Source organism: Gossypium hirsutum, chromosome D08, assembly GCF_007990345.1.
Source record: "Gossypium hirsutum isolate 1008001.06 chromosome D08, Gossypium_hirsutum_v2.1, whole genome shotgun sequence".
Classification (NCBI taxonomy): Eukaryota; Viridiplantae; Streptophyta; class Magnoliopsida; order Malvales; family Malvaceae; genus Gossypium; species Gossypium hirsutum.
In genome coordinates this window covers 67,977,564-68,002,522 of record NC_053444.1, presented here as the reverse complement: position 1 = coordinate 68,002,522, position 24,959 = coordinate 67,977,564, and the positions used below count along the sequence as shown (strand labels likewise).

At 32.4% G+C, this 24,959-nt stretch overlaps 5 protein-coding genes across 5 annotated transcripts; 3 read left to right on the top strand and 2 right to left on the bottom strand.

Moving 5' to 3' along the window:
* Window positions 1-502: 502 nt before the first annotated feature.
* LOC107942486 (uncharacterized) lies at window positions 503-4,101 on the bottom strand. The gene is made up of 3 exons (XM_016876155.2): window positions 3,808-4,101; window positions 2,387-2,618; window positions 503-1,268 (listed from the first exon to the last, which is right to left on the bottom strand). The coding sequence occupies exons 1-3, from the start codon at window positions 3,960-3,962 to the stop codon at window positions 972-974; spliced, it is 684 nt and encodes a 227-aa protein (XP_016731644.1). The 5' UTR covers window positions 3,963-4,101; the 3' UTR covers window positions 503-971.
* A 1,153-nt stretch (window positions 4,102-5,254) lies between these two features.
* On the top strand, window positions 5,255-7,591 carry LOC107942474 (protein OVEREXPRESSOR OF CATIONIC PEROXIDASE 3). Its single transcript, XM_016876139.2, has 3 exons — window positions 5,255-5,900; window positions 6,361-6,699; window positions 7,242-7,591. Exons 1-3 carry the CDS (start codon window positions 5,334-5,336, stop codon window positions 7,389-7,391), a joined length of 1,056 nt encoding a protein of 351 aa, XP_016731628.1. The 5' UTR covers window positions 5,255-5,333; the 3' UTR covers window positions 7,392-7,591.
* Window positions 7,592-11,131: 3,540 nt separating this feature from the next.
* Window positions 11,132-13,218, top strand: LOC121219986 (transcription factor HY5). The gene is made up of 4 exons (XM_041098978.1): window positions 11,132-11,412; window positions 11,701-11,884; window positions 11,973-12,129; window positions 12,966-13,218. Exons 1-4 carry the CDS (start codon window positions 11,316-11,318, stop codon window positions 13,035-13,037), a joined length of 510 nt encoding a protein of 169 aa, XP_040954912.1. The 5' UTR covers window positions 11,132-11,315; the 3' UTR covers window positions 13,038-13,218.
* A 2,333-nt stretch (window positions 13,219-15,551) lies between these two features.
* Window positions 15,552-18,020, top strand: LOC107942482 (uncharacterized protein At2g34160). Its single transcript, XM_041098977.1, has 5 exons — window positions 15,552-15,938; window positions 16,199-16,247; window positions 16,750-16,812; window positions 16,899-16,963; window positions 17,675-18,020. The coding sequence occupies exons 1-5, from the start codon at window positions 15,804-15,806 to the stop codon at window positions 17,765-17,767; spliced, it is 405 nt and encodes a 134-aa protein (XP_040954911.1). The 5' UTR covers window positions 15,552-15,803; the 3' UTR covers window positions 17,768-18,020.
* A 536-nt stretch (window positions 18,021-18,556) lies between these two features.
* Window positions 18,557-24,082, bottom strand: LOC107942481 (eukaryotic translation initiation factor). Its single transcript, XM_016876148.2, has 9 exons — window positions 23,666-24,082; window positions 23,240-23,311; window positions 22,853-22,948; window positions 22,526-22,747; window positions 21,817-21,914; window positions 21,042-21,129; window positions 20,579-20,929; window positions 20,248-20,490; window positions 18,557-20,134 (listed from the first exon to the last, which is right to left on the bottom strand). The coding sequence occupies exons 1-9, from the start codon at window positions 23,846-23,848 to the stop codon at window positions 19,142-19,144; spliced, it is 2,346 nt and encodes a 781-aa protein (XP_016731637.1). The 5' UTR covers window positions 23,849-24,082; the 3' UTR covers window positions 18,557-19,141.
* Window positions 24,083-24,959: the final 877 nt, after the last annotated feature.

Below are 24,959 nucleotides of genomic sequence, written 5' to 3'. Positions count from 1 at the left end.
ACACTAATGGTGGTAAGTTACTTAAGTTTGACTCTTTTTTGAGTCAAAATTGATTTGATCATTATCGAGCCAAGCTTGTGCTCGACCTCAAGCAACTTGAACTATTAATCAAGCTAAATTCAAATTTAATAATACTTGACTCAAATAGTTCGCAAACCTTATTAAGCTTTTCATTTTTAATATATGTTCTATTTTTTATATTATTAAATTACATTATTGCTATTAATATATTATTAACCCTAAACTTAATTATCGAGCCGAGCTTGAATATGTGCAAGCTTAGTTGAGCTTAAATACAAAAATTAATAAATGAAATAAATCAAGCTCAAGTAATTTGATTACGTCTTGAGCTAAACCCAAGCTTAAAATAGATGTCCGGTTGAACTTGAGCTGAATATCAAGCTCCAAATTTTGAGTTAAGCTCGAGTACAAGCTTGACTCAGCTAGATGCTATGTATAAAATCTCACAAATGAAAGTTCTCAATGCAGTTAAGGAAAGCAATTAATGAAAATCTCACAATGACACTTAATTAATTCAAAACACAAAACAAATATCAAAGCAAGAAACCTGAAAAAAACAGAAGCTAAAGGATGAACAAAAATCAATGGCTGAAAACAAGATACTAAATCGAGGCTAAGCACGAAAATAGATGGAAGCTTCTGCAAATTACTGAACTCGATGCCATGCCTGCTAGCAACAGCTTTGAACTACAGATTCTAGCCCTTTATTTCACAGCCTTGCCTGCCTGTGGTAAACGAACATGGATGCACAGCATCTCTCAAGCTCGAATCTGTAGTTTTGAAGCATGGTATGCAGATCCAACATTGGTTAAAAACTAATAAACTCAAAGCAGCGAATGAGGTTATTTCCGGAATTTATAAGGAAAGACACTTCAGCTGACAGGTTACAAGAGTTCAGTATAAAAGTAAATGTTAGAATAGCTTTTCACTCGAGGTTTTTTTTTTTCCGATTATTTCAGCTTAGATTTGGAAGAGCTCTGAAGAGGCTTTGCAATTGGTCGTGCAGGGGCAGTTCTCATAACTTTCTTTACGTCGTACTTGATCGATGACAAGGCACAAATTAGTGCAAGCACCATTGTTGGATATACGTATACAGCTTTTGTAAGATCGGTATTTGCCGGTTTTCCTATGATCCCTTCCTTGACGAGACCCCATATTACGAGCAGTGTCCCAAACATGCTCATTCTTCCGGGTTTTAGAAGTCCCACGAGTGCTCCTGACACACAAAAGTAGCTTCCTGCTAGAACCTGTACGAGAACAAAATAAACAAGATGTGGTTATGGGATTGTATTTTTTATAGGAAACTAATTTGGATGACTATTGTGGCAAGTATGGTGAAGACTATAAGGGAAGAAAATAAGTTCGATTTGAGATCAAAACAGAACTGCTCGAGCTCATTTGATTAAGCTCAAATAAGCTTGGTAAAAAGACCTCTCCAATAACTCTTGATTTTGAAATTGAGCAAATTCGTGCTGCTCAAAAAAATCGGAGCAATTTAATTATTGTCAATTTTGAAAATGAGCAAGGACAATTAATCACAACATTATTGTCTTACATCAATTATACATAATTTTGATTGGTATAACAACAAATTTAGCCCTAGATATTTACATATTGTGTCAATTTAGTCTTCATTCTAAAAAAATTCAACAAATTTAGAACATTTACACATTTACACAAATAATGCAGGCTAAATTTAATGCATAAACTTTGAGGGCTAAATTTGTTATTATACCAATCAAAATTATGTACAATTGACAAAAACAATGATGACATGATTAATTTTCCTTAGTTGCTCACTTTCAAAATTGATAGGGATTAAATTGCTTCGAATTTTAATAGAGGGGCCAATTTGCTCAATATCGAAATTGAAAAGGACTAAAGATGGTCTTTTTACCAATAAGCTTATTTAACTAAGCAAAAAAACGAGCTCTATTCTTATGCTCAAATCAGAGATTGAACGGAAACTTCTTCAATAATAACTAAAATAAAAAACTCAATTAGGCTCGTAAGTTACTTGAACTCAGTTAGCTCGAGCTGCTAAAGCTTATGCTCTGCTCGAAAATGACAAAATCTAAATTGAGTCTTTCAAGCTAAAGCCAAGTCCAAGTCCAAATCCAAATCAAGTCTTTTGATTATAGGTATCTTGTTCTCACACCCCTAGAGACAATGATCAAATCCAAATCATGCTCGGCTTTGATGTTTTTCGGTTAACAAATAACTATTGTGGGGACCCTTAAGATTACGTGCATGCTTCCCTACAAGGTCTACTGGTAACATAACAGTAAATTTCTTCACACATATACTGGAAATCCATTAAAAACTAAAAATTAGAAAAAAGGATTAAAAAGTCAAGGATAATAACCTCTAAGCGCTGGAGATCGGGTAATGCAGAGGATTCCTTTATACTAGTTAAGTTATACGTGTTTAACAAGTTGTCCCAGCTCGGAACAGTCCAATTCTTGGCAAGGCCATTTGTAATGGCTCCGGGAAAAAGGATTGCCTTCACCACAGGTACAGGAAAGATGTCACTTGCGATCAACTGGGAAGATGTGACATGAATTGGAGTTGAACACATTCCGGATCTGCATGGGATCCTGCCAAAAGAGAAAAAGGTGATGAAGGAAGCCCCATGAAATCATATTCTGGTTTATCGCAGTGAATGCTAGATCAGGTAGAATACATGTAGAGCCACTAGACAAGGATTTTGAAAAAAACAGTAACTTAGGACTTTGTGCCATTCCGCATCTCAGAAATAAAAGCAAGAATTGCATTTTCAGGAACAAAAACCAGATAATCATAAGACATTCGAAAGCTAAAGGATAAAAAAATGTCATCAACCTAAGTATTAACGGAATCAATCCCTTCTTGTATAGAAGCTAAAGCCAAGCAAAAATGGATTGATCCCCTAAGAATAGAAGCAGAAGCAAAGAAAATAAGAATAAACCGAATTCCTTTTACGTCAATCCAGATTTTCTGGGAAAACAACCAACCAACAGAAAATATTTTACTGAAAATATAAAAAATTCTCAAAAGTCCATTTTCAGGATTCATTTTTCATGAAACAAACGAACCCTTGAATTCATTCAATATATATCCTCAAGGGCACCTCTCCATATCTTGTGTTCCATAACCTATGGACATACTGTTAGACACAATGGCTTCCTCTTTCGCTAAGTAACATTCAAAACATTGCTCACTTTGGTTAACAAAATCACAATCACGGGCTCACTTTCGACTAGGTTTACTAAATATTTAGCATTAGCTGAACTGATGGTGATTCGAGGATTCGGTTTATGTTCAATATGATCACTGAGGAACATTGAATCATCGTTCATATTCCAAGTTGTCCATCAACTAGATCCAAATCTTTTTGCCCGATTCACGTTTTCAGTGCTATAATAACACTGAATCCAAACCTAAAGCACTGTTGCGCTCCATTCCGTGGTACTTTGAACCATGGAGAACCTTTAGAACAACCTTAAAAGCCCTTACCAGTTGGCCAATTCTTATAACAATGGCAAGTCCCCAAAAGTCAACCCTCACAACAAATTACCATAAAACAACATTATCACAAGATCCATTAAACATCAAGCATCAATTTCAACATTTCATAGCTTCTTTTTGGTGCTTCCTTTTCTAATTCACTATTTCTTTTAATCAAATCCAATTCTAAAAAAACAGATCCTCAACAAATTCTACAACTAGTGCTAAAAACACGGCTAAAATTAACATCCAAGAGAGAAGGGATATGAACTTAGAAGAGAGAAAAAAATGGGGTTTGACCTGAAAAGTGGGATCTGAAGGAAGATAAGGAAGAAATAAATCCGTGATGAAATTGAGGAGATGTTGCTGAGCCATCCCCTTTTCCTCGCCGGTATCGTTTTTGTTGTTGTTGATGATGATGATGATGATGATGATGATGATGCCGAAGCTGCCATTCACAGAGAGCTTTGAAGTGAAAAAATAGAAGAAACCCCAGAAATGAACAAACAGCGACAGTGATGATTTTTGGTATGGATCTTGTAATGGTGCTGGTTTTATGACAGCAATGCTTGGATCGAATAATAATTCACATAAAATTAAGATAATGAGTCGAAACGATAAATACAAATAATAAATTATTTTTGGGTAAACTACACCAAGGTCACTAAATTATTAGTAAGTTTACTTTTTGATCATTCAACTTCAAAAAATTACAAAATGATTACTAAATTATTCAAAAATTTTCATTTAAATCGCTAAACTGTTTGGAAGTTTTTATTTAAGTCATTGAGTTATTAATTTTTTTTAAGTCTAGCTAGCGAGCTCTGAGTGATGATTCAATGATCGGTATAGTGAATCGGTACACATCAATTAGTACAAGAACATATCTTAGATCCAAGTTAATCCGATTGTCGGTATCTGAGATTGAATGACTTGAATGAAAACTTTAGAACAATTTAAGATCATTCTGTAATCTTGTAAAATTGAATAATCAAAACGTAAACTTATTAATAGTTTAGTAAGATTGGGCGTAGTTTACCTTTATAAAATAGAATCAAATTGATACAAGACACATGGAATAAGAGTGAGAACAATTTAGATTATAACTTATACATGTTGTGTGACTGAAGTCATAAACAAAATCAAAACTAAAAAAAAATTGCATAATATGTAAATGTTAAGAGTTAGATTTTTTGGAATAAAAACTAAATTGACACAATTATAAATATTGAAGGTTAAAGTTACTATTTTATCAATTTTAAAAGTTGTCACTATTAGTCCATTGGTGACCAGAAAAGATAAAATTGAATAATCGAGTGACCATTTTATAATTTTTCATAATTAGGTGACAATTTTTTTACTAATGATGAGTCCAATATAGTTTACCTTATATATTAAAGGCAATAATATAATTTAATAAAATAAATATTTACAATAATAAAATTTAATTTTATAAGGTTGGTAAGTATTGAGTATTACTGAGCTCAATTTCAGCTTGAACTTGGCTCGATAATTAACTAACTGAGTTCAAATTTATTATAATCAAACTTAAGCACCAATATCTCATTTATAACATTGCATCCAATAATAACCTTTTTAGGTAAAATAAGACCAAATTAATAGTTTAGGTAATACTTTTGACTCCAAAAACTTTAAAGACCAATCTAAGAAATGAATTATAGTTTAGGGGTCAATTTACAATTAAGCTTTTATTTATTATGAACCGTATTTCGGTTTGGTTTTTTTCGCCACCGATCTAACCAAATGGATAAAGCTAAAATCATAAACCATAAACCCTTATTTTTGTTTCTTCAAGTTTTGCTTCAATGGCTTCTGCTTTGTCAGTGAACTCTTCAATATCCGTACGGATTTTGCAATCTTCATACAGAGGACGCGTTTACGTAGCTCAACCGAGATATTTCAATCTTCTTCCGGCACCTCAGTCTCGCCGCCGATATACGGTGGCGTACTCTCGCCGCCGGAACAACCAGCCGGCAAGCACTGAGAAGAAAAAGAGATTGAAGAAAGAGAAGAAAAAAGGATTAGTGGAGAAGGAAGAGGAGGATTTTGAGGGAGACCCGTTCGAAGCTCTTTTCAAACAGCTGGAAGAAGACCTTAAGAATGATAATCCAGACATGGAAGATGACGATGATGAAGGTGATGAGATAAATGAAGAAGACATCGATAGGCTTGCGAATGATTTGGCTGAAGCATTTGGGGATTTCGATTTTGAAGGATTTAGCTCAGCCCCGAACGATGCTGAAGAAGAGGTGGAAGATGACGGCGAGGAAGACGGCAACGACGATGAAGTAGAAGAAAGGCCTGTCAAGCTTAAGAATTGGCAGCTTCGAAGATTGGCCGCTGCTCTCAAAGTCGGCCGCCGTAAAACCAGTGTGAGTTGTTCATATATATATACATGTATACACTGCATTTATCGCTGCAAAAAGTGAATCAATGAATTGAAAGCGGATAACCCAATTGTTAATTTTATCTCAAATTTAATTGGGTTTGGCAGATTTCTTGTTTTTAGTAATTTAGATGTTTGAATGTTACCTTTAGAATTATGCTTGAAGAGTTTGCCTGAAGAGCCAAGTTCACGGCGGGAGCAATACCAACCCGACCCCGTTGAAAGATCCGTTGACTCTAGACGGACAATACTTTAAAAACTTCTCTGGAAGGAGTATCATGCTTGTTTCATTGAGTATACTTATTGTTTGGACTTTTCATTTTCCTTCATGAAAGTACCCATGTTCGATATCTATGTTTGATTCTTCAAATATAAGGAGCATATTAGCACTAAAAAATCGTTGCTTTGTAATGCTAAATCTATCTTTGTTTTCCTTGCTTTCCTAGATTAAAACTCTTGCTGCAGAGCTATGTCTTGACCGCGCTGTGGTCCTCGAATTGCTCCGTGAGCCACCCCCGGAGCTTCTAATGATAAGTGCTACGTTGCCTGATGAACCAGTTAACAAGGAACCGGAACCAGAATCAGAACCAGAACCGGAACCAATGCCTGAAACCAAACATGTAGAAACCCTGGCATTTGAGACAACAATGGATAATGTGAAACATGAACCCAAGGTGAAAGAGCCTATCCATGTGATGCAACAAAGATGGTCTGCTCAAAAAAGATTGAAGAAAGTGCAAATCGACACCCTCGAAAAAGTTTATCGAAGATCGAAGCGACCTACTGTAAGTCCAATTGAAGAAAATTCATTTATATTACTACCACTTTATCTATGTTCTTGAATTGATCATTGTACATGTCAATGTCGGTGAGTGTTTGAGCCTCTGAGCAGTTATTGGAAGTAATATAGAGTGGTTTTGGGCTAATATTATTTGAGGATTGGAATTGATTTCAGAAGTTTATATTTAGGGTACTTTCGATCTGTGGGGAATTATCAGAAAACTAATACAATTCTGACTCGGGGTTGAGTATTGGATACAAGCTCAATTTTTCTGAGTTTTTTTGTAAACTGATTGTACCCCTATTACCCGGTGTCCAAATATGAATAATCAGAGCAACATAGCATTTGAGTAATCCATATACTATGATGCTTATTTCTATATCTATATATGCTGCCTGTTCGGTCAAGCCTCAGGTTTCCTAGTTTGTTTCGATATGCTTATCATGTTGGGAAGAAATGCTGTATTTTCTTTGCTCTTTTCGATCTTAAAGTTTGTTTTGTGGGAGCATGATCTCACATATCAAATGCTCTACATGAACAATGCAGAACACAATGATTAGCAGCATCGTGCAAGTAACAAATTTGCCCCGAAAAAGAGTCGTAAAATGGTTCGAGGATAAGCGCAACGAGGATGGAGTTCCTGAGCATCGCCAGCCATATCGAAGGTATGGTTCTGAAACAGTTTTTTCGGATTGAAACACGCCGCACGTTCAGCATCTAGAACAATGCGGTTACATTACATGTGCGCTGCTTCTCGGAAATGTAAATAATCTTTATTTCCTGAAAAGCCTATGTTTCCTCAAATCTATTTGAACAGGAAAATGGTGTTTACTGTTTAGGGATGACAATGTATAGTAAAAAATTGGGTAACCGACACTATTCAATGCGTTCTTTTACTGTGGTGATGTAAGGTTTATTATTTGTTGTGGATTCGGATAGGAATCTTTAGGGTAAAAGTACCATAGAAGCCGAGTCAGATTGCATTTTGCCCTCTACTCCAAAAATAGGTAAATTAATTCTTGTAGGTTAGATCAAAAAGCGAGCTAGTCCTTCTGATAAAATTTCATCCGTTCCTACGGTTAAAAGCTGGTCTTTGTACACCAATATGATGTACACGTGGCACGTCAGTTTTTAACAGTATAAATAAATGAATTATTTTATAGAAATGATTAATTTGCTCTTTGATCCAATTTTTTTAATAGATGTGCAAAATGCAATCTAACTCTTAGTACAGGAGCTTTTATGACACTTTGACCGAATCTTTAGATATTCATTATTCGAATCTATTTTGTTTCCCGAATCTGCTTTATCTAACCTCATTCTGCTAACTTAGATAACCCGGTTTCAGCTTAATGTCGTCGTTTCCAACTAGAACTCTACAGTTCCATTCAAGAGCGGAGATTTAAATTAGGGGGTTATAGTTTAAGTTACTCGTACTCTTCATTTTTCTTGAAGTATATTATGTCCGAGACACAGAGATAAGGATGACTTGTAAGGATCCTCTAAATACAACAACAACAAAAAAAAACTTAGAAAAACCTAAATCTAGCCCTCACACCTGAGTCTGAGTGACATAAATTAGTCACATTTTCATTTCGTGTTTGTCGTAATTGCAAGTTTATCGTGTTTAGTTCTTTTTTTAAGTGGTATATTGGCAATTCATATATGCATGAAACGTGTTATAATTTTTTTCGTATTAATGGTGCTAATATAAATACGATATAAATTATCAAAACAGTCCAAGTCCTAAACACAAATATAAATATGATGCGTGTGTTAAACATGTAAATATGCGATTTCTCTTTCGGATTTGTTTTGGTTAGTTGGTGTAATTAGTTTGAATTGATTTGGTTGTTAATTATTCAGTTTAGTGCTTGTAAAAACTGTTATAACTTTACTGTGTTTAAAACGCGACGTGGTGTTGATTTATTACTTATATCACGTTTATACAATATTAATTACTACATGTGAACTAATGGATCTTAGGTTTCAACTAACTAATTGCAAATTTAACATCTAATGTTCTCCCTATACAAGTCATAGCCATTAATGGCATTGCCCAAATATCACGTGCAAGTTTCTACCCAAAATAATTCATTCATTTAGACTTTAAAACTGTATAAAATGGGTAAAATTTCCTACTTTTTTGGGGAAAATTTTAATGGGTTTGGATTTATTAAAAGCAAAAATCCAAGCAATGAGAAAAGAATCCAAATCTTTTTAGGGTTTGGGGTGTGAAAAATGACTTTTCCATTGCTATAATTTGTGAAAGTTCCTAGCATATAAGAAAAGAGGGACCATTCAATTTTCTTAGTCTTTTTAAAGGAAGTTTATTTCAATCACTTTTTACTTAAATTTGAAATTGAACCGGATAGAACTTATAAATGGGAGCAAAGCTCTCATCAGAGTTGTTTTTTTTCAATTATGATATTTGAATTCGATATTTTACTCAATAATATATTAAACTCTTTATCACTCGATGCATCGACTTCTCTTTTTTGTTAATTTATTTTTTAATATAAATCTAAATTTAATTATTATCTAACATAAATGAAAATTTTAATTCAATATAGATAAGGGTTAATATCATTTTTAGTCATTAAATTTGACAACTTGTTCCACTCTGATACTTATATGTTCTTGTCCATTATGATATCTGAATTTAACAACTAATTCTGTTTTGATTCTCAAACTTGGATTCCGTTAGGCTTTGACGTGATGTCACTCTGAGATTGTTTTAGTTATCATTTGAAAAGTTTAAAATTTTTAATTTTTAGGTAGTGACATAGCATGATCTTTCAACATCGCACCATTAAACTTTTACATTTTTCTAAGTTTATGGATCAAAATAGACCTAGTTGTTAAGTTCAGGTACCAAAGTGAACAAAAAGACATATGTATCGAAGTGAACCCTCAAAAAAAGTTGAGGTATCAAAATGAATCTAATTTTAAGTTTAAGGGTAAAAAATTACATTAATCTTAAATATAAAATTTAATTATGCATTATATATGTATTACTTCATTGGCATATGGTTCAATTCTTTCTCACTTAACTTTTAAAAATAATTAATATTAAAAAAATTCGTTGATTATAGGAAAAAAGTTTTTTTAGGTAAATGAGTTTAATCGAGCAAACTCGAGCAAATTGATCTTTGTACTAAATTAAACTCGATAAAAAAATTCATTAAATTTCAACTAAACCCCAAAATTTCTTACCAAAGTTAGAATAGTGATGAATACATAATTTTGTAGCTAACGATTAACTATCATGGATTTTTGCAGCAGCTGGCTTCATTATTTAGACATATTAAATCATCACACAAAATTTATAATAATAATAAAAGAAAACAAAAGATATTTTGGGGGTTTCATATGATAAAATTGCATATATTTCTATATGAATATTAAATGTATTTTTCTTGGGCATATATATATTCAGAAAAAATGCAGATAATATTGAGTTTTAGGACATTCAATGGAAAATTTAATTTTGAGTATCAAAATATTAAAAATTAATTTACTTATTTTAAAAAATAAATCCCTATTTTTATTATATTTAATAATCCTTGCCCTTTTGGACAACGTAGGTTATTTTTATATATATTTTTTATTATAATAAAAAATCTTACAGTGCAAAAAACACGTTCGTGCACGTGAGCAACCCAAATATATACAACCATATATATATTTATTGGATCAATAATTCAGATATTTATATATTTTGATTGAAGATATTTATATTTTTAATATTAATATAATTATCAACTTATATTAGTTTTAATCCTATTGTATCGTATTTTAATTTATTTTATGTACATCATTCCAAAATTGTACGTGAAATTTTTATTACAAAAAATAATTCAGTAATATATACGATTAAATTATGGTACACTGAGGGTCAAAAATAATTATGTAAAAATATATTTATCAAAATTAAAAGAAATATTGGTTAAAATATTAAATTTATAACTTTAAAATATTTGTGTAATAGGCTCAAGTCAGATTTATTATTGGTTTATATTGTTCTCTTAAATAAAAGGATATTTTAATCAAATTATACACAAATATTATTTTTTGTCGTTAAATTCGCTAGTATAATATTTTAATGTTAAACATATTCATTTAGAATATATGTAATAAAAGAATAATATTGTAATAAATATAAATTTAATAAAATATTTTATATACTTATTCCAAAAGTAAAAAAACTAAATCCAAAAGATACGAAAAAACGGGGACTCGACTCATATTGTAACAAAAAATATATTTGCAGAAGTCAGTCAGCACAACGTGGTCCCAATTCATTGCATCCCATCCTCTCAGTTCCCACCCAACCGTACGATCAATTCCAAATCAAACGGATATCGTTCCTCCACGTTTATCTTCCCTTAGCCTTTGATTAACGACACTCCTCATGGCTACCATAACTCCACGTTCATTCACTAACATCCCTTAGATTCATAACAAATCCAACGGCTAAAATTTTTTCTGCAACACTGCAAACACTCTTTCTAATTTTTGTTCCATTAACATTAATAGATATCCCGCTTTTCTTCCCATTTCCCCAAAAAATCTCTCGGATTTTTTTTAATTTAATTTTATTTTTTCTATAACGAAGAAATGCAAGAACAAGGAACGAGTTCAATAGCAGCTAGTTCCTTACCTTCAAGCAGTGAGAGATCTTCAAGCTCTGCTCTTCAAGTTGAAGTCAAAGAAGGTTAGCCATTTTTTAAAGCTATAAAACGACGTTTAAATTTCAAAATTTCATGAGAAAATGATTTATATGGTTCGTTTTTTTGTTCTTTATTATGAAAAAAGAGTTACTAAACTCATCACCCGGCAATTCGTTAGTAGAAAATGGTATTTGTAAAGCTTTTAGCCTTTTTTGTGTATTTTTCTTTTTATTTTCTCGAGAAAATCGATCCAGATCAACCGCATTTTCATTGATTGCACTGAAAATTTGATCTGTATATTTGTTTTTCTTTTTCTTTTTTTTGTTTCAAAGGTATGGAAAGTGATGAAGAGATCCGGAGAGTGCCTGAGATAGGAGGCGAAGCATCAGCAGCTCCGGCCGCCGGTCGCGAACCCGGTTCACTGACCCGACCGGACCGGCCTCAACCATCGGGTGAAGGCGGTCAGAGAAAGAGAGGGAGAAGCCCAGCGGATAAAGAAAACAAGCGCTTAAAGAGGTAAAACTATATCTGGGAATTACCGTTTCACCCTTGGTAGTGGCATTATGGTAAATCAACAATATACATTTTATTTTTTTGAAAATAGGTTGTTGAGGAACAGAGTATCAGCGCAACAAGCAAGGGAAAGGAAAAAGGCGTACTTGAATGAACTGGAAACCAGAGTTAGAGACTTGGAGAAGAAGAACTCTGAACTAGAAGAGAGGCTATCCACGTTGCACAATGAGAATCAGATGCTTCGACAAGTAAATTAATTTTTTATCATCTTTTTTTCTCTTTAAATCCATCCATACATCAACATAACATGATCATCATCACCACCACGTAACATCACTTTCACCTCATAATTATCATTCCAATTGGAAGCATTTGGGATATTTAGTATTCTTTGTCGGGATCTTGAAGTTGAAAATTACATTTCGAACACAAATATACAGTGTTTTCAACCTTAAAATCCATTACTTGAAATAGAATATAGTTAAGGATTTTCTCAAAAAATACGATGAATATTGTAATGTTCTTATAAAACTATAGGATTTCTTACCCAATTTTAAGCTTATGGAAAGTTCAAGAGTTTTTTTCTTTTTTAGAAATTTCCTAAAGTAAATAGGAATAGCATATTGCAGATGCAGTGTCAGGAGTTAGGTAAGTTAGGAAGAAGGGCTAAACGGTAAAATTACTATAGAGTAGTATTAGGAGTTCAATTGAATTTTATTTTTCTACTTAAAAATAAGTAAATTAATCCTTATAAAGTAGATAAAAAAGCAAATTGATTGCTTTTAATACAAATTTAATCTATTTTTATAGTTAACATTCGTATGGTTGACGAAAAAACCAGATAGTATATCATGTTGATATGCAATGATTAATTTTTGACAATAAAAATGAACGAAGTTTTTATTAAAAATATCAAATAATTCTTTGATCTAACATAAATAAGGGCAAAATGTAATTTGGCTTTTAGTATAAGAATTTTCATGGTATTTTTATCATTTTTTAGACGTTAAATTTTAAATAGTTAAAATGTTTATGAAATTGAAATATTTTGTTTAAATATTAAATATTTTAAATGTGGATGCAGATAGTGAAGAACACAACTGCTAGCAGGAGAGGTGGAAATGGCAGTTCAAATGCAGCTGATGGAACCCTTTAAAGGAAATGCATGGGTATAAAAAATTATAAAGGGATTTTTAAAAAAAAATATATTAATTTTATGCTTTAGGAAAAAAAAACCTCTATTAGCAATGCAATGAAGTAGCAAAACATGACAATTGGAACTTTGGTTCTCTCTAATCTTAATCATAAAAGTAAATTATCAAAAAGAATATTAATCATCTTTTTTTTGGGGAAAATAATAATCATCTTAGATGCTACGTACATTACAATTTATGATTTTTGCATCAATTTATTTTATCATATTATAAATATTAAAAAGAAGTATTTTAAACATTAATATTTTGTTTAGGTAGACCAGTAATTTAGATTTTAATTTAGATTTTAATTAGTGTTTTAAAACCGGAAGGTGGATGAATCGGCTAAGCTAATTGTTAAAAAAATTATTTAAAAAAATGGTTCGTGACGTAATGATTCACATTACATTTCAATTGGTTCGATATTATTTTTCTAAAGATTGGTGTTTTGTCAATTTTTGTATTGGTTGGTTTAGTTTGATTTAAATATTTTGCTTTTAATGTTAATTATTATTTTGCAAATTAAGTTGTAGAAGATTTTATGAATTTTAAATTTTTAATTAATTATTAAATTTCTGTTAGAATAAAAAAATTAATGATTTAATTATTGATTCGGTGATTAAAATATTGTCGTTTACTTGGTACAAGTAAAAAAATTTGTAAAAGTTAATTTATATAGAACGATGGAATGGAAAAAATGGTTATTTATTTTAGGGTTTTAACCATTTAATAATAATGGATATTATTTATTGTATTGTTTATTTGAATATTTATGAAAAGTGAGCCCATTGTCACGAATGACAGGCAGAGTACGAAACGCCAACATCCTCCTCAGAGTATCTATTTCACATTCATTAAGGCATTGACGTTAAAATTTTTTAAAATAGTTTCGACGATTGAAGAAGTATTGGCCAAGTTTGTGAGGGATTGGATTAAATTAATTATTTTATTATCAAATTGATTAATTTAATTTTTATATTATTTAAATATTTTGAAATTTATTATTTCCAATTTCAAGTGAAACATTTTATTTACATAACCATAAACAATTTAAAAATAGATTGATGATTGAAATTGATTGAGGATTGAATCGTAAGAAAAGTTTAGACTGATTGGATTTGTCGGTTGAATCGATTGAATTGATTTTTTTTTTGTTTTTAATATTTTTAATACTTTAATCAATTGAACCGAACAAATAGATTAGATTAATAAATAACAGTTTAATCGATTGAACCACCCTTTTGGTTAAAGTTTAAATACATTAACATTTAAAAGTTAAAATGGCATTATAAGGTTGAAATCGTGATAACTTTTAAATTTTATGTTCGGATTTTGTAAATCGAGATTTTAGTTTTGTTTACCATGCGTACATTTTATCCATGTTTATTTTGGATTATATTCAGATATATTTTTATTATTGATTTGATTGTGCTTTTTGTGTCGGTTGGTCTTTGATTAGAGATTCAAATGTGTATTGTTTGTATTTGTAACTTCAAAACAAGAAAGTTAAATTAAAAGGCTATAAAGAGGGAAAAAAAAGTTTTTGTTTAAACACATCGATTATTAAACAGGCTGTGACATAAGTGTCATTAAAATTTTAATTATTTAATCAAAATTTCATCTAAAAAAAATACAAATTGACTAAAGTTTAAATAATGATAATCAAATTGATAAAAATTAGTGGTGGGATATTAAATTAAAATGTATAAAAGTATTTTATAAATTATATTTAAATCAAATAATACAATATAAATTAAATTGTATTTATGTTAAATTATAAATAAAAATTATAAAAACATTAAAAATTAAATTATATTAAATAATGACATATTAAAATTATGATATGTGTATTAAATAAAATAAATAATAAAAGAAGAATTAGAGAAGTAAAATAATAATTACCCTGTTTTCGGACTTCTAAATCAGTCTACCGGAGCTTTATGCTCACTGGTGTGCTGCCAAACACCTCACATTGGAGCCCACTGGTGATCCATGAGGGCTTTTTAACGGTTGAATTAAATTAATTTCTTTCAAATTAATATTAAAATGAATGCAATAAAGCCAAATTATAAAAAAAAAAAGAGAGAGTTTAAATTTTGTAAAATTATAAAAAAATTTAAAATATTAACTCTGTTAAATAAAAAAGTTGATTCCTTTCAAAGTATTAATTATGTTAAATATAAATATACTAAATTAATCAATTTAATAATAAAATAATTAATTTAATTCGGTTTTTCTAATAGAAACGTTACAAAATAGTCATTTAACTATTAAATTTTGTCTTTTTTAATTACCAACTGACTAATATTGAAATAAAAATACCCAAAAATTTAAGATAATTGGGTGATAAAAAAGAAAAAATCAAATAATTACATAACCGTTTTTATAAATTTTCATAATTAGTGGTAAAAAACATAATTGGGTGTGGTTTACCGAATTCTTTAAAACTCTAGGGCTAGGCTCATAAATGTTGAGCCTCTAGATAAACTTAAAACGACTTTGTTTTGTAGTGCAAATATTTAAAAAAAAAGAAAAGAAAAAGGGAACAAAGGTTGAAAGGGGAGGAGGAGGACTGGTGAAAAAGGGGGCCAATTTCAAGGGTTTTTGAGCCTTTAAACTGAAAACCTTGTTCTTCCCCTTTAAGCTTTTTTTTTTTTTTTCTCATTTACTTTGGTGAGGGAGCAGTTACATAGCTAGTTGGGGATCTCTTTTATTTGAAGGAACAAAAAATGGAGGGCATAACAGAGGGAGTAAACAACTTGAACATCATGGATTCATCAGCTTCAAACAACAACAACAAGAAGAACCGTATTCAAGTCTCCAATACTAAAAAACCCCTCTTTTTCTACGTTAATCTTGCTAAGGTTTCACTGTTTAATACCCTTTTTGCTTCTCTTTTCTGGGTTTTATTTATTTTTGCTTAAATCTCTCTGTTTTCCCCTTGTTGATCTGCTTTTGCCTGCTTGAACTGTAGTAGCAGTGTTTTAGTTTTTGATTTTTTGTTGTTAGTGTTTTAGTATATGATTTTGGGTTTTTTAAATGTCATTTTATTTCATTGCTTGATGTGAAAAATCCCATAATTTTCTTAATTATTTATGTTTTTTTTGGATTCCATTTTTGGCAGAGATATATGCAGCAATACAATGAAGTGGAACTCTCTGCTCTTGGAATGGGTATTCTTCTTTGCACTTTTTTTTTACTGTTATGAAGAGTTAAAATGTAATTTCGTCCTTATATTGGATTATATCTTTATATATTTGTGGTTTTCAAAAGGACTAAATCGAAATTCTAGCATTTTTGGTGCCAAACTATAATTTTACCATATATTAACTTAGGATTTTATGAATTTTGAGGTCTAAAGCTGCCATTTTTCATTGGGAGGGGGGGGGGGCCTCCCTTCGCCCCTGGTTGGATGTATGTTCAATTTTATTTTTTATGTATTTCGAGCATCTTTCATGTGTTATATTTTCTCGAACCTATGTCCAAATATGTGTACATCGCTTGTGGTTTTGTAATTCATGGATGTGTTGCTATGTATCATGGTCCTAGAGAGAAGCTATGAATCTCACATCGGCTTGTGTACTAGAGTTGGTGTGCACGTATGAAAATGTGTTGGGAAAAAAATTGCTTTACTATTTCTTTTCCTTACGACATGCATTTAAATACTGTCTGCAGCTATTGCTACGGTCGTTACCATTGCTGAGATATTGAAGAACAACGGACTGGCTGTTGAGAAAAGTGAGGTTCTTTAACCTTAATAAGATAGCTTTTAGCATTCAATCTCGTGTTGAGAACTTGAACTTACTATATGTATTGTATACCAGAAATTATGACTTCTACCATTGATATGCGAGAGGAATCGGGGGGACGACCTGTTCAAAAAGCAAAAGTAAGTTGCTAACATAATTGAAATGGTTTACTTTAAATTACATTTATGACCCGGTTCATATTATGTTACTCAGACATAGGTATACGGGGATACATACCGGTATGCATGTAGTAGTAGAATCCTCAAGGGTCTCATCTGTATATACCTATTGTCTGGATATGCATTGGACATCGTTATTTCAAGAAAAATAAGGAGTCGGAGCGATGTAGGCTATCATATTGACCCCATTGCTTTCAGTAGGGTATCAATAAAATCAAACCAATGGTTGTCATGAAGTGATGAGACATCACTTCTGCAATAGAAAAATGGGATGAAACAGCATTTTTTTTTTTGTCATTTGTTGGTCTTTTCAAACTCACGGCATGGTACAACGTTGGCCTCTTTTGGGATTGGGATTGGAAAATTCACTTGTAAGCCATGATGGAACCGTTGATACTTACCTGCTCATAAAAAAGAAATTTTAGAAGTTTTAGGCACTAGGGCTGAACAGTTGCTGTCACCATTGAAACCCATACCTCTATTAATTAGCTTAGGCGACTGTTTTGGATATGCATTTACTCTCGTATTAGTACGAAGTCCATGACGAGTTATGTCCTTATGGCAAAAGCATTGGGGTTAATCATATATGCTCTGCTCTTATATTCTCAAAAGATGGTTGAACTTTGCCTTAATATTAGAGGCTAACATCATCAGGTCAATTTTTCTGTATAGATTGAAATACTTCTGGGGAAATCGGAGAAATTCGATGAGTTGATGGCAGCTGCTGCGGCTGAGGATGCTTTGGAAAACGAGGAGCAAAGCTAAGATTGTTACTTTGATCCTTTTAAACAGTTGTTTTTTTCTTGGTTTTGACTGTAATGGGACCAGGTATGGATGATAATTTTAAATTTTTTTTAGGAACTTTTTTGTAAAAATCATGCTGGGGGCTCCTCTTTGTTATTCAAAATTAATATTTGTTGCTAATTCCTTAGTTTTAACATGGTGTGGAACAGTTGAAACTATGTGACACTTATGGCGTGGATTGATTTATGTTTTAGATGAATGTATGTTGGCTTCATTTTCTTTTCTCTATGTTTTGATATATTTTCTTGTTTCAAATCAAAACATTTTAGTGCTCTTATTTTAGCTATTGAGCATCCAATCTTTTTCCTTGATTGACATTTTACTGTTACCATTTTAAGATGTCGAAATTAGTTTTAGTAAAAAATTATAAAAATGTTAAATATAAATAATAAATTAGGTTTTAATTGGAATTATTTTGTGGATGTTGTCTATATAAAAGATACGAAAAACATAAAATGATAAAAATATATCTTTAAAATAATATAATTTATTTTACAAACAAATATACTTGAAATATCAACTTGAGTATATATTCATATTCAAGTTCAAACAAGTCAGATTTAAGTTCTTAAACAAATGATATTCAAGTCCAACCAAATTAATCCAAACATATAAAAATCAATTTTATTTATTTATTTAAAATTATAACCAAAATCAAAATCGAAATATTACATAATAAGACCCTATGCATCAAGAAGTAGACACGAGTTACCGCAAAACGAATACGACATGAGAAAATAACATTTCGAATACCATGAACATCTCAAAATTTATATAATACAAATTATTAACGTATCAAAAATTCACATAAACATAAAAATATCTCAAAAACACAAAACAAATACATGAACCTTTAGGTCCCTAAGTCATGGATTCAGTGAATGCATTGATTCCCAAATTGTGAAAAAAATGAAACATCATATGCCAAAAAAAAAAAAAAAACCAGGAAAATTCAGTGGTTTAAGGAGATTTATGGGACTGAGTTCTTAAGTCAACCAAACTTAAAAAGAAAAATTATAAGAAAATCTAATCAAATACAAAACAACTAGATTCCTTAAAAGGGGTATCCATTCTTCCCTTCACTACTTTTTTGGCATATATTAGCTAGATCTGAGGCCGAGGGAAAATTCTGTGGCATTACGGTTCGTTCCTTCTTTTTTGTTTCTTTAATAATACGCTATGACCTCGGAGAAATGTACAACTCGATAAGTAACTTTACCTGTCCTTGTGCAGTTCCACTTTAAAATACAAGTTGCGGGCCTCAAAAACAGGGGGAAATCCGTGGACAATGTTGTGTTGAAGTGGAGATAAGTGGAAGTTCATTGTATCGAGACATTAGAGTAGATTCTGACTGGCCTCGACCTCGGATGCCTGTGCATCCAATATGGCTTGTCCTGAAGGATTTGAGCTAATGATCCTCATTGTTGCATTAAATACAGCTTTCTTGTATAGGTCGTCTTCCATCTTCTTAAGAACTTCTTTCAACACTTTAATATCTAATCCCCCAACCAAAACGAGTGTCCCAATTATTTCTCCGAAGTTGTTCGGTGCTTTGGGTAAATCAATGCCGATATCATCCAATAAGGCACCGTAGAGCAAGCATCCGGTCCCTAGGTCTGTAGCTGTAAGAACTTTCTTAATAAACAAGTATTCTAGAAGCTTCGAAACTGGTTCAACACAAGGTGGGCTTTTCTCCAAGGCAATCGAGATAGCTTCTTTCACAAACTCAGGGTGGTACAACGGAGATTTTAGTTCTTCCACGCATTGTAATGCTTCATCAAGCAGCCTAACACTGAAATATTCCTCTAACAGTGCCTGTGTTTTCCTCCAAAGCTCGTCTGTATTTAGTTTAGCAGCCGGATCTAGTGGTTTCTCCACAACGGGAGAAACAGCAGCCACAGGCACAGGTCTGGTAGGTTGGGCTGGAGGCTCAGCACCCAAAAGAGAGTTGGATGGCTGAGCAGGAGGAGTCGAACTTCCCTGTAACAGGGCACTTGTCCTACCAGTCATTAGGCCAGCACTGCCTTGAGGCAACAGCCTTGGATTCATTAAAGACGATTTATCGACTAATGGTGACGGGATATGTCCTCCAGATTTATCTCCCCTTGGCATTGATCGGGTCCTAGGGACTTCCCAATTATCATTGTCTATTCCAGGCATACCAGGCATTCTTCGAGTTCCCGGCATTCCAGGCATCATACCCCAGTTACCAGGACTTATAGGACCACCAGAAACAGGACTATTTCTAATACTTGCAGTAGCACCTGGACGTAACCCGAGATTTTTTTCAGCCTCGGAATGGATTTCAGTAATTGTTTTGGCTTTCACCTGCAGAAAAACAAATACAAAAAAGAGCTGGGAGTTAAAACCTGTTCAAAAGGACATAACAGAAACTTCTATCTAATCTAACCCAAAAAATTTGATGGCATCTATTAGCTGACCTCTTCACGCCTAGGGACCCAGTTGTTTGCGCGAAGATCAAGAACATCACGAACCATAAATCTCAGTCTTGGTGCTAGTTGAGGATTTGCAGTCAATTCCTTCAGTCTGCTGAAGTACGAATCATTTATGCGCCGTGATTTTGGGCTCTCATCAAGCTGCTTTCCAATAGTGTTGAAGAACTGACAGATGGCTTCAACATTCTCCTCTGCAGGGCAAGCTTTAGTATCGGGCCCCAAAAGTTCCTGTTTGACAGAATAAGCAACAAATGATTTCCCATAACTTTCTAGAAATCCAAGTGCCATTGATGAGAAAGGAAGTATTGGCAATAACCTGTACAATGTGATGGACTATCTTTTCAGGTACCATTTTCTGCTTCAAAAGCTCACCAATTAAACGAATGTTACCAAGGGTACGAAGCTTGACCATCCTTTCTTTATCCCTACGCTCCATCTCTTGCTCAGGGGCAGTCATCAGCCTCACTTCTTCCCTGAGCTTGTCAGCTCCCTCAAATGCTTCTTGGCAGTTATTTAAGAGGACTCGCTTGAATGTTATTTCTTTTCCACCAGGTTCTTCGGGTGGGAATGAGGGGAGCTTATCGTTAAGATCAGCACAAAATCGAGCATACATAGGGCAAAACGTGGGTTCCAAAACAGCCTTGTCAAATATTATAGAAATAACCTCCTGTAAAAAAACACACACAAATACCATCATTAGTTTTATCTTGCGCTGGTAACAGGAAAAGAGCACAATATAGCATTTCCAAAAAGAATAACAGAATCAAGCAAATAACAACCTTCAAGATATCAGCTGATGTGATACCAGAATCAATAAGTTGACCCTTAAGAAGGTCATACTTCTCTGGAGTAAGCTTGTTCAATATCCTACACAGAGAACAGATCCATTCAGAGAAAACCAATAATTCATTGTTAATTGCACAAAATTCAGTGAGAAGGAAAGAATTGCCTTGGTTCCTATCAAGCATGGTTAACAAAATAAAAACCACTGACAAATTTTGTCATCATGAAAGCACCCACATCAGTAGCTCCAAAAAAAAAAAAAGAGATACCAACCATGTTGAGAAAACATATTAGACTCCAAAGTTGAGAACTCGATAGAATTTAAAAAATGGTTTGGTAAGTTTTTTCTTTACAATGGAATCCAATGCTTGCAAGGGATAATCAGATGATATATTTGCTCTTTTTCATATTTAGCAACTTCCAAAACTAAAGTGTTAGTTACCAACTACAGTAAAAAGAAATAAATAAATAAACTCTGAATTTAAGAACTTCATAGACCTTAATAAATTTGAATAGCAGATGTTCACAATAATGCCTTGTTTCAGTAACTTATTAAGAAACAAAAAGAAATGTACTGCAACGTCTATTTGCTGCATAGATTTTAAGGGAGTAATTATGCCTAATCTAAGATTAAATCCTGCATAAAATATATCTTTATGTTTTCTCAATAGAAATCAGAGATACATATATAATGCAAGAAACACGCTTTTATGGTTTGTAACAAAATTAGACACATATATGATGCAGAAAATATATTTTCAACATATTTACCCTTTTACAGTCTTTAGAACACGCTCCTTCTCTGAAAGGTTTCCCCTTCTAGCTGACCATGGTACCTCAGCCTTGATCAAAGTTGGAGTTGGTCCTCCCTATATCAACAAAGGAAACCAAATGAAATGCCAAACCCAAATGGCAGCCATAGTGTACGGGGATAAACTCAGTTCTTAAAAGGAATAAATACAAAGCTAAAAATTAAAACAAGACACTACAAGTGATAGAGTTCCTTGAATATTATCAATACGGGAATTGGTGTCTGAGCCAAGTACCTGACATGCTTCATAACTAATACTATTGCAATGACCCTGAAACAAATGGGTTAACAAATAAAAGAAAGAAATTCCCAAAATGTAAGGTTCTGAACCATCTCATCATCATAAAAAAACACATTTAAATAAAATTCAGAGTAGTCATTACAGACTCAACTTATTGAACAATTACTCTGACTCCATATAAATACGTAGAGGTTAAGGAATCAAGTGGAGCAGAATTGCTGATTCCAGCACGATGATGCCTAGCTTTTAAACATTCTAATGACAAAGTAATATGTTGCAAGATGCTTCAAATACATACCCAACACCTCCAAGAACAAAAAAAAGTAGCATTTTAGTAATTCAGACAACATCAAAGGCAAACAGTAAAAATCTGAAGATAGAGGGAACTCTATAGAGAAAAAAGGTTTGTATCTTTTTATTTTAATTACCCTTTGATCATAAGAGGCCTTTGAGAACTGAGAATTGAGTTGATCTTGACGATTAAATTGATTAGCTTCGGGTTGTCTAAAGTCATATCGGTTTCCAGATTCTCTGTCCCGAAGAGCTTCCCAGAACCTCTCCTCTCCAGAAGAATGAAACTGTGCTGAACGGTTACGCCAATCACGATTATCAGGTTCAGAGTAACGATTCTGACTCTGATTTGATGATGGCTAGCAAAAAGTTCAGAAACCAAAGCAACAAGTATTAACAAAGAATGATGACTTGGTGGATATATTTGCAATACAGTAATTCCATGAAGGCAAGAGAAGGCTTACAATGCTTTCAGCACGACCCCTGTTTTGATCTTCACCAAAGAGCTCCAACTTGATTTCTCCTTTGATTTTAAGAATCTCATCAATAACTTCTACCGCCTAAGAGAAGGCAAGCAGGATATAATCAGATACCGTATCAAGCAAAGTGCCATTGTATGGTCTCAACCAAATAAAACTGAAACAAAAAACAAACACCTATGAACAACTTATTTGCATGACCAACTCGATATAACTGAAGCAGAACGCGAAAAATGTTGGACAACTTCCTTGCATACAAATAAAAGACATGTTCTTGTTCTTTCCTGGTTGATTTCTAAAGAAAAATGCAACAATAATATATTTCTGATTCACATATGAAGTATAGTACAAAGAACAAGATTGGACAATCACCTCCCTAAGCTGTAGAAGCTGGTCCCTAGTGTACCGCACACGTTCACGACCCTCGAATCGTGAGTCTCCAGCCTAAAACAGTAAAGCAATTGATCAACAATATTTCAATATAAAGCATGTTAATATTCAGATTAACAATCCAGAAGAATCAATCAGGCAATTGAAGATATAGAATCCAACAATATTAATGATAAAAATCAAATGTACTTGCTAAGGATCTTATATTAAACCAAAAAGAAAAAACATTACCTAATAGCAGCTACACTAACAATTTTTAAATAAAAAAAAAGCCTAACTAATTCCAATAGCAAAGAAAATATAAAATTCAAATCAAATCCAAATCAATATAAAAACATCACATATATGCATATATTATATATATGTGAATATAACATCAAAAAGGATTAGATCGGGAAAGAGATGAACCTTAATAGAGAAAGAGGAAGCACCGCCATGAGGACGAAAGAGAAGAAGATCAGAAGAAACAGAACCAAAGGCTAGGGAAGAAGACGACGACGACGACGATGATGATGAAGGACCACCGAAGAGTCTGCCCCCTCGACCACCACCAGGCCTTAAGCTCAACACCGTCTGATCACCTTGCTGCATACCTCGATCTTTTTTCACGCGAGATTCAATCTCCACCGTCGGATTACAACAAAAATTTAGAAGAAAAAAAAACAGATAAATCGAGGATTTGTAAAACGCTGAATCTGAATACAAATAGAAAGATAATAATAATTTTTTTTTTTAAATGGATTTTAGAGAGAGAAGCGATGAAAGTGATTTTCTTTCTTTCTCTTTTTAAGAACCAAAAGGAGAAGAAAGGAGCTACACGAAAATGGTAAAGATGAAAAACAATGGATTTTTTTATTTTTTAATTTATTTTGGGTTAATTAACGAGACATCCTTAAACTATTGTCTAAATTTTAAATTGGTCTCTAAATTTTTATGTATTCTAATTTAATCCTCAAAATATTAATGTTGTATCATTTAAGTTCCTTCAATCAACCTAATAGGTGTACAATATCTGTTCAACCTAATTCAAGTTCTTCAATTAGCATAACCATAAATTTAAGTGTTAAATGTTGGTCCATATTTGACATTATGTGTATTTAAAACATGTGAATTGTATTGTAAACATGTGTGTCTATCCTGTTTAAATTGATTTAGACCAACCAGTTAGACCGGAAAGACAAGAACTGAACAATATATCAATTTTGACGAAGGAGTTAAACCGATTTTAGAACGAACCACTCTGAATCGGAGTTGAATCGCAAGTGGTAAACTGATAAAAGAATTGATTTTTTATGTTTTCGGCCCAAGTAATAGCCCAACAGATAAAAAGGCCCAATTGACCCAACCCATCCAAATACTTAAAAAATATTAAAAATGAGAAAAAAACTAACTTAAATAGGAGTGTATAATTGATGTTAATGTCATTATTGTTATATGTATCTATGTTTTTGTTTTTTTTTTTCTATTTCTTATTTCAGTTTTTTTTGTCGATTGAATCAAGAATCGGTGGCCTAATCAATATGACCACTGATTTAGTTCCAAAAATCATTGACTTAGATATGATATGTTTAAAAGAAAATGTGTCAACAAAATTTATGATGTTATTTTCTTTCTTTAATTCATTAGATCCAAATTGTCCTTATAATAATACACTTCTAATATGCATCACGTTAGATCTAAACCATTAAACACCTAAATTGAT